The sequence below is a fragment of the Monopterus albus genome, unplaced genomic scaffold (genome assembly GCF_001952655.1).
Source record: "Monopterus albus unplaced genomic scaffold, M_albus_1.0 scaffold3.1, whole genome shotgun sequence".
NCBI lineage: Eukaryota > Metazoa > Chordata > Actinopteri > Synbranchiformes > Synbranchidae > Monopterus > Monopterus albus.
In genome coordinates, this window is record NW_018127883.1 from 5264885 (window position 1) to 5280488 (window position 15604).

Sequence of the window (15604 nt, forward strand, 5' to 3'; positions counted from 1 at the left end):
TCCTGGATAGTGGCTCTGATGCTCACTAATCCTCGGCCTCCTTCCTTCCACTGGAATATCTTAAGTCCGCTGCTGGACTTGGGGTAAAACCCGCCGTGCATTGTAAGGAGCTTCCTTGTCTTGATGTCAGTGGCCTCTATCCCCTCCTTTCATGGTTCCCATTTGCCTGCGGGATCCCAAGGTACTTGTAGCTGTCCTCAACATCTGCTATGTTGCCTTAAATATATATATATATTTTAAGTTACTGTTTCATTAACCTGGGAGAACAGTAAAGTATGCTGTAGCACAGTCCAGGACATGTTGGATGTCCGGCCAATTTCACAGACCCTGTACTGGCAGCACCTTTGTGGTGTTTCTTACTTTTCAATCAGATATTGTTTCTGGGGAAAGTTGAGTCTGTCTCCTAATCCTTATGACATGAGACTGTAAAGTAGCTATAAAGCAGCAGTAACGTGTAGAGAGAGCATCTGGCTTTATTCAAACTCTCACCTATATTTGCACTGGATTGGACATCAAAACATCAATCCATGGTTTCTAAAGCTACACACGGCTGCATGGAGAGGCTAGTGGCAGTGCTTCGGAAACAGTTACACTATTCTTTTATTGTTTTTCATGATTGGACAGATGAAAGAGAAGTGGTGGCTCTGCAGCACCGCCACCATGGCTCAATTCCCTCCTCCTGGACATCATTACCACTATAAAGCTTTTGCTACTCAAATTGTGTAAAGTCAAAGAAAATCAAATTGCATGCAATTCAGACCTCCTGGTTACTGTCTCCTTTGTATATTACACAATCAGTGTATTTTATTACGGTACATTTTGTTTTTATTATCCATCTTGCATGGAGAATAAATAGCACATGATTGTTATTTATGTCTTTATTTTAAAAGAAAAGAATGCAAAAACCACATCAAAAAACCAGCGACATAGTCATGGAGTTAAAATTATCCTTTGGCTGTGGTGTTAATGTGTGGCTTCTCTAGTTCCTAAACACATTCACATCTCAGAAGAATGTTGTTTTTCTCTGATGGGGACAATAGAAGTGTGTTTTTCACGTTATGTTTTGATACAGCCATAGTCCTGTCACACGGTCACTTCAGTCACAGGGGAACAAGCTGACAACAGGCTCACTGTAGGTTTGCCTGTATTCATTTTTTTTCTGCGTAGCCCAGCTATTGTAAAATTCTACATTTCCCTTTAATTCCTACTGTCTTTTTTATTACTTTTACACTGGTTCTGTAAACATGGATTCCATGGCTAGAATTCATTAACCATGCAAGCCACATGTACATTGTGAAGAAGGTGCTGAGATGGACAGCGCAGCCACTGGCAGACATCTTAAAATCAGTATAAATTCATATTTGTGGTTGAAGTGGTAACTCATTGGCCACTGTCACCCATAAAACTGTCTTTTAAATAACTGCCCACAAATTGGGACAAAATATGATCTGAGTACATTGGCACTGAACTATATTGTGTTGCTGTGAAGCTTTTGTTCGTGTGAATCAAAAACAGCTGCAGACTAATAATAAAAATATAAAGCCAGAGTATAGTAAAGCATTATTTGACTGATGCTGACCACACTCGATGTCACTCATGTTCATTACTGTGTCCCTGTACCCTGGAGTTAGGAAGCAGCGCCACGGCTTGTGAATGGCATGCGGCGCTCTTAGCACGGTGGTGTAATTAGACACTTGTTTGGTTTAGTAAGCCGTTAGCTCTTCCTGCTTACTCACTCAAGTTCTCCATTCTGTCAGAATGAAACAAAATTTAAGGTGTTAACATGTGCTGCAGGGTTTCTTGTAGTGGTGAGGTTTAGGGCACCTTGGAGTTACTGTCAGGCACAGTTTTCTTGCTAAATATATGAAGTCATACAGCTAGGTGCTAATTGTGCTCGGTAGTGTATTTTCAGCTGTGCATTCATTGTGGTAAGAATTTAAAAGAGCACTGAAAACCCTCTGGCATGCACACATCAAAAAGAAAACATTTAGCAAGTCACTATTAGATGATTATGGACTTGCACTCAAAAGAGTTTCAACAAGACCTTGCTTTAACTTCATCTTTAGAAGATCAAGGGAAGAAGATGAACTCGGATAGGGGGTACTATAGGCATAATGAGAGTGAGAGTGTTGCCATGTGTGCACAGTCTTGTCTGGCTGTTGTCCCACTGTAGTGACAGTTGCCCCCAGTCTGCCAGGGGCCATAGTTCAGGCCTGCAAAAAAAGAAGTCCGGTAGAGATGAAGGCTTCTGCAACTGAAGGAGTGATTTCAGGCCAGTATAGTGTCCTGATCAGTTAGTGGATGAATCCTTCCCCTGAGGCTGGAGCCACGGTTAATGTCTGTGCAGAGAGAGGAAAGAGGAGAGGAGACAGCCATTATTGGCACAGGGACAGTCGGTCACCTTTGATCCTCCACTGGAAGTATCACTCCAGTCTTCACAGCTGTGTTTGCGCACTGCCTCCTCCTCTTACTTCTTTTGGTCTTTGCTCAAACACAAAACAGTAGCAGTTTGTTCCCTTTTTTCCACTTTCTCCATATAAATACTTTGCTTCAGACCTCAGGGGTATAGTACATGCTCATAACATACCAGTAGTATCCATATATATAATTGAACACCAATATTGCTGTTTGTATTGTATTTATTATCCTCCCTTGTGGTATTAAATAAGTTACATTTAGTCTTCTAACACTAAAATTCATCTGTTTACAGAGCAAGCAGTTCAAAATGTCATTGTGGTTGTGGATGCCCCCAAAATCACATGCAGCTCCGCAGTGTTGGGTACAATGGCTTCTGATACTGTTTCCTAATTAGTTCTACTCTTTGTCCTGGAGCCGGTGAGTGGGGTCCTGGAGAGGGTACTCCATAGTTGTGCTGGGGGACCTTAACTGTTGTTTCCAACTTTAACTGGCCATGAAGTGTGCATTATACCGTGTTTGAGTGTAACAGGTTGTTCACAAATATATTTGGTTCCAGAACACGTTGGACCAAAATGAACATTTGACTCTATGGTACTGTCTAATCTCCCTTTGGAATAACTTGGCTCAAGGAACTTCATTATTAGAACTGTAAAATTTAGAGAGTAAATTAGCCATGCCAGTCCGTTGTGGTGAAGAAGGAGCTGAGTCCTAAGACGAAGCTCTCAAGTTACCGGTCGATCTACGTTTCTACCCTACCCTCACCTATGGCCATGAACTTTGGATCATGACCGAAAGAATGAGGTCGCGGATACAAGTGGCAGAAATGAGTTTCCTCCGGAGAGTGGCTGGGCGCACCCTTAGGGATAGGGTGCGGAGCTCAGTCACCCATGAGGAGCTCAGAGTAGAGCCGCTGCTCCTCCACGTTGAGCGGAACCACTTGAGGTGGCTCAGGCACCTGTTTACGATGCCTCCTGGACGCCTCCCTGGGGAGGTATTACGAGCATGTCCCTTCAGGAGAAGGCCTCGGGGCAGACCCAGAACACGTTGGAGAGACTATGTCTCAAGGCTGGCCTGGGAACGCCTTGTGGTTCCTCCCGGGGAGCTACAGGAGGTGTGTGGGGAGAGGGAAGTCTGGGAGGCTCTGCTTGGACTACTGCCCCTGTGACCCGGTCTCAGATAAAGCGGACAAAGATGGATGGATGGATGGATTAGCCATAGCAGAGACTTTACTCAGCAGACCTCTTTATTGGCTGTAGCTTACTGGTGGTAAGGTTTTATAAAAGTAGTTCTATCATAGGTACAGAAGAGGAATTCTTGGATTATGGTTATGCTTTGAACACTCCACACTGCACTAATCATCCAAAATGAGATCATTATACAGCCTGTCTGTTAGTGCAGCAGCAAGTTACATTGTTCTGTTCATACAATAGCAGTGGAAGAGGGCCCTAATCCAGATATCTGTAACAAACAAAAGGAGAGTCAAGTAAAAAAAAAAAGTGAAACCTGGCTCAAGTTTTGTTGCAACATTTTTTGTTGGATGTTTTTTTCATTTTGTGTGTTTTTGTGTGTGTCTGTGTGTGTGTTCTTTTGTTGCCTGCAGACACACATATCCAGATTACCATCTGGGACCATTCCCGGGCAGTCTTTGGCCATCGAGGGAGGTGTGTGTCGACTGATGAGCGTAGTAGAGTGAGCCGCATTCTCCCTCCTTCTGGGCTTCTTCAGCAATACTCCAATACAAACCCTTCCACCAACCAACACACCCACACACCCTCACCACCTTTGTGATACCAGAAGTAATAAGCTTTGGCTGTTTTCACATGTGTGTAGGACTAAGAGATGGTGTTAACTTCTACTTAGTGCTCTTACAGGACTTCCCTTTGCACTGTCTGCCTCCAGCATGTACAGTACTCTATGCCAACTTACCCAAGCTCTCCAGTGTCATCTGGATTAGACTTGATGCACCATTGCCTTTATTCGCTATTTTTTCTTTATTACTCTTTTCTCAATTAAAAGTGGCATCCTTCCTTTTTGTATACAAGCTCAAATTTAGGAAAACAGGGTGGATGTTCATGGTATTTTGTATTGCTGAACAGATGTGAATATTTTCAGACCTCTTGGAATTTCAAATGCAAGACCTTATTTTGTTCTTAAAATGCTTTTCAAGTTTGAAAAGATGTCAGAGTGTACACTGCTGAATGCCTGCTAGTCAAGGTGATTGTTACATATAATCATTTACAGCTATGAGAGATGAGCAATGATGATAAAAACAATTTACAACAATACCACGTGCAGTCCATGAGCTTGTACATGCTATTAATCCTCCAGCATTCTATGGGTACATCTCATGCCTCTTATAAGATGGGTCCTCATCGATGTAGGACATTTTAAGTCTCTTATATGGGCTCTGAGGACCAAGGACAGTGCTGGAGGAGCATGACCGAGGATACACAAAACTGACCTTTGTGGAAGTTTTTTGTGAGCCGACATGCCCCTTTAGACATCAACTGGTGATTGGAAGGTTCAGATAAAGGGTCTGAGATCTGGGGAAGGACTTCTCATGTTGTTAATAACATGTTTCCTTGAGTCTTTTCTCCTTATCTTTTCCTCACATTCTACATGGGCAGGAGTGAAATGCAAGGAAAAGATGCAAGTGAGGGAAACAACGTTGCTTATAAGACACTTGGGATGTAACCTATAAAATGTCACATAATGTGGATCTTAGATCATGATGACATTTATAACCATTTTAGCCACAGAGTGCATTGCTTTTTTAAAATGTGAATATGTAAATGTTGCATGTACAAAATCCACTTTCTGTTCCCTGACAGGCATAGAGTCGATTAAGAAGTAGAAAGCTATGCACTTCCAGAGTTATGCTGACACTCACACACACACACACACACACACACACACACACACCTATATATACAGTATATATATGTATACACACACACACACACACACACACACACATAGTGCTCAGGAAGCAGCATTTGACTACACCATCAAACATGACTGTTAGTCGTCATTTAAAAATCACAATTTATATTTGTATATACACACACTGACAGATAGTTGTATTTTCTTGCTTTAAATAAAAGGTAAGCTAAAACTAATTTATGCATCAAGCCCATGAAATGGTGCTGTTGAGAATTGTACTTGAAAGGAGTAATTGTTTAAATTGATACTTCTGTCAGCATAATAAGTTACTGTGGTTTTGCTGTTTCACTCAGTTACTAAGAACTTCAGTCTCAACAAAAACTATAATAGAGCTTGTTTATTCTTTACTTGAAAATGTAACTAATATAAAATGGTATAAGCTATGGAAAAGGGAATATGTGCACAGCTCTCTGCGGTGCTCAAAACATAAATAAAATCTATGTTGCTACATTTCTATGTCTATCTTTAGTCTTTTAAACACCATGGCATGAGACACATTCTTCCAATTGAACTGAAAAAGACACACATTGCTATTTGGAGAGCAGTTTGTGCAAGCCCCAGCAGACAGCTTAAGTATCATAATCTGAATTGGGGCCTGCCAAAAATGTATAGTCTGGGAATAAATTACATGCTGGACTGTAATTGGAGTGAAAGAAGAATTGTGCGGAAGGACTTGTGAGCATGCTGAAACTTTTCAACATGAGTGAGGAAATATCTATATAAATAAGTCTGTGTTTGTCGAGAAACCTCTGACTTATTAAAAATGTCCCTCCCACATATAGCATGCTCCTTTCCTGAGCCAGTGTTTTGTTTTTTGTTTTGACATTTAAGCTTTCCCTTTTTATTTAAAAGAGTGAATTATATAACCAAAACATTGCATGCTCCAGTGTTTCTCAAAAAACTTTTTTCTTCCGAGTTGCATTGATTTGAGTTCATACATATACTTTTAAAGACTTATTAGAGAAGGGAGTGTTATTTATATCAGTTGTATGAGTCTCTAGGGCAAGAGTTTGTCCAGCTGCTGGCTATGGTTCGTGGCCACTGTAGTATCTTACAGGAATGTGCAATAGAGATGTTCAAGATAAATATATTCACTCTTTGAAGGGAGAGATGCCTCCCTGTCAGTACATCATGAAAGGTTGTGGCATAGAGCCATGTACTGATGATATTCAGCCATTGTAACTTGCAGGTGTAATGTGTCACAGTCTTTTGCTATAACTAACATGCAGAATGCATTTGACAGGTCAGGAGTAGCAGGCAAAGGTTTTTGGGGGCAGTGCTATGTGTGTTTGTTTTTGTTCCACTGCCTCCTGACCCTGGTTTGATCTTGAGGGTTCAGCTAAAAGGAGACTTATGTTACCTTGCCCCTCACCCACACTCACACTCCTCTCCAGTAGCTTGATTGTGTTATTACAGAGCACCCTCTTTTCATCAGAGCTAATCTTTGTTGCTGGGAGACCCTCGGCCCTATTCAGCACAGAACCTTCCCCTTCAAACATCATTTCTCTCTGTCCCGGATCCCCTTAGCTTTGAAAATGGATCCTGGGTCTTTAAAAAGTGGATGGGGCCCTGAGCCATTCAAGGTGTATCCAAGGCCTTGCGTTCAACAAGGCTCTTAAATGCAAAACAGACGGCGGAGCAAATAAAGATCAAAGGCAGCAGCCTTGCCTACCTGGCCTGCTGTCCACACATGCCAAGCGGTCTTGTCACAGTGAATCACCACCATGCAGCTTCCGTGCTCATGCTGACCCCCCTCCCTCACCACCTCAGGGCCACCAATCCCCTCGACACGTTACAGCCCTCCTGTGCCGGTGTCTAACATCAACACCCGTACACACACTGGGTTAAAAACAGACGGTGTATGGGTGGGACTGTTTTCGTCAGACCAAGCCAGAACTGACCCTGACGAATAAGAGGAGACAGACGTCTGTCACCTCTATGAATAGCCGGATCTGTTCTTATCACGTTAAGAGTGGTTCATAGTGGTTTATTCACCCTGGCCTCTGAGGCCAAGGTGTAGAATTTATCTGTGCCTGCATTTCCTTGATTTCATGTAATAACTCAAAGCCTCTGTTGTCCTCATTTGTCTAAGGACAACAGAGGCTTGCAGTTTAATTTATGAGCAGGTGCATGTTATTTTAGCTGTTGTTTAAACATGTATAGAAAATGGCAGATGCCATGTGGCCATCTAACAAGATGATTCATTGCATGGTGATTCCATGTGTCCAAATGAATTAGAGTATTTAGATATGTGCTTTGTCACTGTTCTGCCATTCATGGTGTAGCTACAGATGTCTCAGCAACATCCTGGCAGCAGGGGTTGAAGGCACTCTGCCTTCTCAGATGGTCCACAGCTACTTCACCTGTTTGTTCAGCTGCACACCCAGGCACGTTTTTTCCCCACCATACACTCCTCCTCCCCCCCCGACTTGCTGTGCCAAAGATGCAGGCCTATGGCAGGCAGAGGGCCAGTGACTCTGCTCCTGTTTTGCAGGTAGGACATTAGGTGTGAAGGTTGAGAAGGAGAGACAGAGTGGCTAGATAAGCATGCTTCTGGTCCAGGTCTGCAATTCCAGATGAGAAGACCAAAGAAAAAAGCTTTTAATTAGGTTTGCAGTGCAGTTAGGGCCTTGCGGTATTGTGGCCCAGACACTTCCTGCATTGTGCTACACCACCCATAAAGCAGCATAGCAAGGGAATGAGTCCAAGAAAGTGCAGTGGAGAAGCTAAAATTGGCTCTACCACATCTGGATAATGTGGCAAAACAAAGAGCTGCCTGATTGGCACCCTGCATTGTGATTATTTACAGTGAGAATGGGAAATAAACCACCTGAACTTGTTTAAATGTGAAATATTTCTAAAACAAAAAAAAAGACAGAGGTTTCTCTTAATTTATTACAATATTAACATATCCAAGTTTACACTGCCTTCTTTTTTAAACTTTCTTTTCTTATTCCCACACTTAACTCTTGTGTAAAGATCTACAGAGAAATCCCCGAGCTGTTCCTGTCAGTCTTGGCTTAGTGTTTATGTCAGTACGGTGCATTATCATTGGACATAATTTCCTTCTCATAACAAAAATAGAGGCAAAATACCAACAATCATATCTTGGTTATGCTTAATGAGCCCTTTCGGATCCTTGACAATATACCACTAATATGATGCTTTGCAGCCTTTGAAACATACCAGAGTAGAATCCTGGAAATAGCAACACAAAAAGCGGGGCCTCATAGACACACAAGCTTTCTCTGTACTTTCTACAGTATTTTTGCCTTCTCATATTTTTAAAACAAATTACACACAGCCATCTTGTGTTTGTATTCCTACCTCTGCAGAGGAGTCACGGTACAAGTTGTGCTAGCGTTTGCAAGGGAGGGGAGAAGTAACGAGAGACGAAAAGTGAGGAGGGTGTACAAGTAGTGCCCTGGTTCTGAGACACGTGGAGCCTGTCTGGAGAAGAGATACTAGGGGCAGAGGGAGGGGGGTGTAGGTATGTCATCAATTTGAGCTCAGCCCTAATGTTTCATAATAAAGACAAACACCTCACTTTGATCTTCAGGGCCTGTTCTGCAGGCGGTCTGCTAAGATAACGGTCCATGCCGGTTACTGTAATCTTAGCCTTGAACCATACTTTTACTGAAGACAGAAGACTTAAAAAGAGCTTTACCCACTACGGGTCTGATAGTGCTGAAGTTGAAATATGTCTGCAGTGTATCTGAGTGGTTTCCAGTAAATATTTGAATGTGGGTTCTTGATAAAAGGCTGTGTTTGGGATAAATGGATTGAGGAACATGTGTAGAGAATTTTGGATTAGTGAAGTAAGCAGGCAGTTGCAAGCAGCACCTCAGGGGTGTGAAACGTGCCGGGGCTTGCTGCATTATAAAGACAAGTCCCGCATTCAGCCAGCTGTGCCGTGCCCAAGGTTGCAGGAATGAGGGCACTATGAATGGCTTTCTCTGTGTGACAATGACTGCAGTGCTCAGATGAGATGGAATGGTCAATGCTCCCTGTCTGTGTTGAGTGTGTGTGTGTGAGTGTGTGCGTAAACTGAGAAATTACTCAGGAATGTGTGGATACATGCCAAAGACAAAGAATTTGAGTCGTGTTCAAGGCGCTTGCCCTCTGAAGGAATATCACAATCCCATCAAAAGGCCTGCTCTGAGAGCCACAGTGGATGGAACTAATGAAAGTCTTGTGCACTGACTTAAGCCTGTTGGAGGAGTTTTAATTGATGAGATGAAATGTTTGTTTCCCTGCAGACTAATTTCCTCTGACAGCAGGAGAGAAGTCTAATAGCAGCCGATGAAACATTGCTTGAAATTTTAATATATACATTCCATTAAAATCACGCATGAAAAGATTTGTCTAGCAACACATCAGTTGGCTTTTTAAACATTTATTTATAGATTTATATCTTAAAATCTTTCCATACATTTGAATTCACACATTCTTTGCGCTCTATTACGGTTTAATCCTAACCTGACACAGTGATACACACACTGATAACAAAGCATCTCAAGTTAGCATTCAGCCATATCATCACCCGACTCAGATGCAGCTACAACTTAATAAATACTTTACAAAAATAATGCAGGCTTTTTACAATGAAAATCTGCCTCAAAGACAAGGAACACAGTTGTACATGATTGGTAAACATTTTTAAAAAACTGCATGCTAAATAAACACAAATTTACATGAGAACCTGGATATTGCAATTGACGAATGGTAGAAAACGGGATGCTGTAAGATTCAAACCCTGTCCTCTGTCCCCACCCCAACACACTCCTGAAGGATCTCATTTTTCTATCACGACAGGCCTCTCAGATTCACCAAACATAAACATGAACACAACCTATAGGATGGTCCTAGAATAATAATCTTCCCTTTTAATAATATGAAGTCAGTTCTCTCTTTAGTGACCAAAACTGACAGGTGGAACTGGAAACACAAATTACTGGCAAGATTTCAGAGACACGTTTTATACAAAAACGAACAAAAACAAAAAGCAAAATTATTTTGCCTGTCAAGAAACATTCCTTATGATCAAGAAAGAGTTCTGACTCTGTTGGATTTATATTCCTGGTTCAAAAGAGCAGTGAGTCTTGTTCCTCAGAGCTTAAAAGTACGTGTTAGACCCAAAACAGAATCAAAAATGGTTTCAGCACCATTTCTCAGGTTTAGCTGAACGTTTAAGCAGTGTTTTTTTTTCATTCACTCTGCACAGGGCTAGAATTCCCTTGCTTCTTCAAACTGTTTGTAGTAGTCCTCCTCCTGAGGGTTCTCAGGACATTTCTGCCCGTTGTTCGGTGGCCTGGCCTGATTGTAGCGGCTCCAGTCTCCTTTGCAGATGATCCACGGCAGGATGTCCACTTTGTAGTGCAGGTCTGCTGAAAACTCCGTGCTAATGAGGTTTGGTGCACCAGCCCCTTTGCCGCGAGTGATGAGCTTCATGTTGTCGTCGTAGCAGCAGTGCTGTGCGGCCAGTGTGGTGGACTCCAGTGTCAGTATGGAGCGGATGCAGTAGCGGGCTGTGGGTTTGTAGATCTCTAGTTTTTCTTTTGGCCCACTGGCATCTTTCCAACGGAAATCTCGGCGTGTAGGAGCATCGTGTACATCTGCTGTGCTGTATGCCACCTCAGTTGGGTAAGAGCAAGGACAGCTGGGAAGGTCGTTTGACACCTTGGTCATATACTTCTTCAAGAAGTCGCTCTTGCAGTTCATCCAACGCTCACAGCTGTCTGTGTCTGGAAGACATGAAGACTGTTAAATGCTGCATCGCTCGTTTACTCTCCATTATTAGAAGATGAAACCAGAAGTGTGAGAAGGTGTAATGTTTAATATGAAGGTGTGTTTTCACTGAGTTGATTAAGACTGGACAGACAAAGACAGTGGGCAGTGGCAAAAGGTGCTCTTCCTGCCCTGCTACACATTTTCATCTCTGCACATTAATAAAGTACAGCTTCAGCAAGAGGAATGTGTGCAGGAGCACTGCTGCCAGATGGATGGACTGCCTTTGATAATGCAAGAACATCTGGATGAGGGATAGTCTGCAGTAAGACAAGAGTTAGGCACAATCTTACCAACACCAAAGAGCTCTGTGGCATTGAACTCATCTGTTCCAGCTAAAAGGCTCACTTCAGTAGCTGCTGTCTTGAAGGCATCTTCGATACCTTTAAAGAGATGAATTAACAGTAAAAGGCAGATCAAAAGATGAATGACTGATAAAGCACACTCATAAACTGTCCCCTAATATTCATTAACATTTTTATTGGTTTGGATTTTGTATTTTTTTATTCTTTTATTCATTTGTTTGTTTGGTTCTGTGATCCATAATCAAGACTTCACCTGGGCAGTTGGGCATATCGCAGGTTCGGGATTCTGTGGCTGTACAGGCATAACCACATGACCGGGTTCTCTTCTGGTTGCCATTTCCACAAGTGACACTACATGCTGACCAGTTACTCCAGTCCCCCTCTCCATCCATATAGTCTGGATCAGAAGGAAAGAGAGAAAAATCCTCAGCTGTGATACAGGGCCAATGACGGGGCTCTGATGCTGAACTTCCTTAGGCCTGTTAGCATGTCTCACTAATAATAAGTGAGAGAGCACATGAAAGGGGAAGTGGGGAAGCTCAAAGCTCTTTTTGACTTTGCCCTTCAAATCAGACACCACATAAGCCTGTCAATATGTACACACACACATAACACCGTCTTGCACATGCTAACATAAAGCTGTTGAACCAAAAAAGTCCAAGGCAAAGAGGACGTGTATTCAGTAAGTGAAGTAACAAGGATCCCAGTAATGCTACTGTTGATCTGGTAGGCAAATTACAAATAGGCATTTCCCCGTATCTCTGGCGCAGTGACATTGGACACCATGCAGTTGCTGTATCTGTGATTCATTGGTTTGAAAATGGGAAATGAAAGAAAACAAGAAATTCTCTTTAACTCCAATTATCATGGAGCAGATCACTGTAATTGGTATACATGGAAACAGTTATACTAGAGTCTAAGACCACCTAACCTGACCACCACCATCACTACTGCACACACATCTTGAAAACACTACTCCATCAATGAGAAGAATTAATCTGGGCATGTTGGGATGGAAGTATTTCTGGCCAGGGTCCAGACCTTCCTCTACACCCCCCAGCTGCCATCTGCCTCTCATTATGAGCATTTTGTAAGAATATAGTCCAGCTAGCCATCTAGGGTGGCTGCCCTCCCCTCTCCATAGCTTTGCATGGCCATAGAGCAGGTGGCCACACAAATAAAACTGAATTTAGAAAACTTGATAACACTCTGCCCTCACTCACAGATGAGCCAAAGGTTCTGTATGTACTATTGGTGGCTTGTGACAGATGACCCTCACTGAATGATCATAGTTATGAGTATTAGGTTTAAAACCAGGACAGTAATGATGTTAAAATATTTCCTTCTCCATTAGTGTGGTATAAAATAAAGGATGAAAGACAGCTGACCGCAGTGAGAAGACAGAAACATTAAACCATTAAACATGGGCTATGGTTTGACAAAAAAAAAGATTTTAAAATCGCCTTGCTTACCACTGTAGTGCAAGTGCAAGTGGATAAAATGACATTTTCCACAGCACATGCATTCCTGTTTGACCGTGTTGGTTTGGGCATGCTACAACATGGACCTGACGCATACTGTATGACAGTAAGTGTAAATTCTTCCACAGCAGATTTATCTGTGGGGTTACTTTTAGAGAGTGTTGTTGGAATGGTGTGGCAGCCTGACAGGGCTTTTGGCCCCATTCCTGCCGCTGAACTTTGATGTCGCAAGGTGTTAAACTGTGTCACGTAGCTAGCTCCACACCACAGAGGAATCTAACTCATAAAAGGGTGTTAAAGGCTTCCGTCAGGGGCTCCTAAAGGCTCGCCTGGGATGACTGCACTTATGATGGTGACAGCTTAAATCAGCAAATCTGTAAATTACAGATTCCACAACAGACTATGGCCATCTGTGGAAACGCTGAAGACCGGTGCTCAAATAAGAGCCTTTGGATCCTGCTAAATATTCTCCAGCGTGCATTGTGCACTCATTTCCTGTCAAACAAACACACACCCTCCTGTCATTCTCACCATATTCAGTTTGAGCTTTGCTTCCTCCCCCCGTGCCTCCTCTCCTGTCCCAGTCTGCTGGTGGCCTGAGGAAGTTGCTGTCCTCACTGTTGCTCCCATACGAGTGATCGTGCTCCTCTGTTTGATGAGTGGTGGAAGAGGAGGATGAAGAAGTGTGAGGCCACCAGTTTCTCCAGTTAGGAGAAGCCCAGCTGGGTTTGCTTTCCTTACGGAGGCCCTTCTCGGGCTCATGGCTCTCCAACCCATCCACCACTTCAATGGTCACCTGTATTGAAAAGCAGACATTTTAGTCAGCATTTAATGCAGAGACATGAAAGAAGATACTTAAATAGTATTTTTGGACAGAATGGGTAGATTGAGTGCTGTAAGGTGACACTTCCTGATACCTCTGCACACAGACTAACCCCTCCCCCTTTCTGTCCTAACACATATGCCTGCCAGATGGAGGGACCACCACCCCTGCCCCAGAGCCACCCTCCCACCTCAGGGGGCTCTCTCCACCTAAACACAAAGTTCAAAGGGCTACTCGGCCTCCTCCAGACCATGAAAGCCAGATGAATCCCAGGATCAAAGACACCTCCCTTCTCCTCCTCTTCTCCCACAGCCTCACGCCTTTGCTCAATTGCTTGCTTCTCTCTCTTCCCACATCTTGAGATGTTAATACACTTTTTTCATGCTCGGATTTGGCAGTGATGCTCTCAGAAATGGAAAGACCCACTGGCTGGATTAGATAGGAGAATGATTTAAACATGGCAGCGGTTACCCGGCCATCTGCGCCACTGAGGGACTTATGGCCAAGGGTTTGCTACACATTTATATACTGTAAGCTGCTGGCTGTCTTGCTGCCCATGGATTAGTAGTGAGGTATTGCATGTTAGTGTCATTTGTTATTATGATGGACATGAGACCTTAGTGTCTATCCTAAGCCTCACTGTGAGCCAGGATGTGTGTGTGTGTATGTGGGGGAAGGGGGGGTTGGCGGGGGGGTGGGGGTAGTGATGTGCACCAAGCTATCCTCCTCCTTCCTGTTTGTGCTTCCTGCCCTATGTGCTTGAGTAGCCATGTCTTACAAGTGAATAAAACTCTCACAACACACTGGCAGATGCACAGACACACATGATCACCTGTATGTTTGGATTCTGCCCATTGATGTCGGCTCCGGAGAGGTCGGGAAAATTGTGTAGATCTAGGAAGAAAGCTCCAGGGCCGTCCCTGTGTATGCTGCTGCCTTGTGCCCAGGGGAGGGTGGCAGGCTGGTGGGCCAACCTATGTTCTGGACCAGACCGTCGGTCTTCAGGAGCCAACTGGGCAGAGGAGCTGCTTTTTGCATTTATACTGTTCTGTTAAGGAGGAAAAGAAACATAATATTATTTTATCATTGGCTAGTGCTTTCACATTATAAGATTATTACAATGTTTTTGAAAAGCATTTTCTCCCATTTTTTGTGAATGTTAAGGGTTCTCTATATCACATGACATCTACAGAGTCTGCATACTCAGCAACACTAGATTGGTCTCCCATGTTGAGAGATGCTTGTGGCCATGACCTCTGTCATAAATCTTGCAGACAGCGGACTCATGACTGGTTGGAGCCCTGAAAGAAGGGGCCAGTGTGTAACAGTGAATGTGCCCGCTTCCACGAAAATATAATCCATCCAGAGCCAGTGTCATGGTCAGACTGTATATTTTTCCATTTTTAACTTGACCAAGCTGCTTTACCATAGCAATATGATGTGGACATAATATAGCATATTCTGGTACTAGCTGGGAGAAAAGTGCTATGTAAGACTGATGGTTTTCCTGCATAGAGAAACCTAAGCAAACATCACAAAAATAATTACTTCTTCCTTTTTGTAGACAGAAAAACATTTGGCCTTCTGGGGGTGGGGGGTTTGTCCCAGAAGAATAGCTGAGGCATATGTCCCCTGTCAGGTATGTATAGAAAGAACAATTACTCCTCAATTGGACAGACAACCATAAGTAGTCGGCAATCATCCACAGTGGGGCGGCAGAAAAGAAGTTCAAAAAAAGCCATCAATCATGCTCCTTGTTTTTGTGGCCAGACTGAGGCCTGAGAGGATAGCAGCAGTGCTGTAGCCACACTGTGGTGGGCACAGGATAGGCGCTAAATGTACATGTA

General features: G+C 43.2%; 2 protein-coding genes across 4 annotated transcripts in view; one reads left to right on the forward strand and one right to left on the reverse strand.

The window, feature by feature from the left end:
• The window catches only part of tasp1 (taspase, threonine aspartase, 1), a 33639-nt gene extending 27570 nt beyond the window's left edge, over positions 1–6069 (forward strand). For all 3 annotated transcript variants that reach the window (XM_020600646.1, XM_020600656.1, XM_020600639.1), the window contains exon 14: positions 4019–6069. In XM_020600646.1, coding sequence (XP_020456302.1) covers positions 4019–4111 — 93 coding nt within the window. In that variant the 3' untranslated portion in view covers positions 4112–6069. The remainder of the gene's footprint in view (positions 1–4018) is intronic.
• Positions 6070–9749: 3680 nt separating this feature from the next.
• ism1 (isthmin 1) overlaps positions 9750–15604 on the reverse strand; it is a 12947-nt gene continuing 7092 nt past the window's right edge. Inside the window, exons 3-7 of the mRNA XM_020601033.1 lie at positions 14590–14805; positions 13466–13730; positions 11707–11850; positions 11442–11531; positions 9750–11105 (exon numbers count right to left, since the gene is read on the reverse strand). Coding sequence (XP_020456689.1) covers positions 10588–11105; positions 11442–11531; positions 11707–11850; positions 13466–13730; positions 14590–14805 — 1233 coding nt within the window. The 3' untranslated portion in view covers positions 9750–10587. The remainder of the gene's footprint in view (positions 11106–11441; positions 11532–11706; positions 11851–13465; positions 13731–14589; positions 14806–15604) is intronic.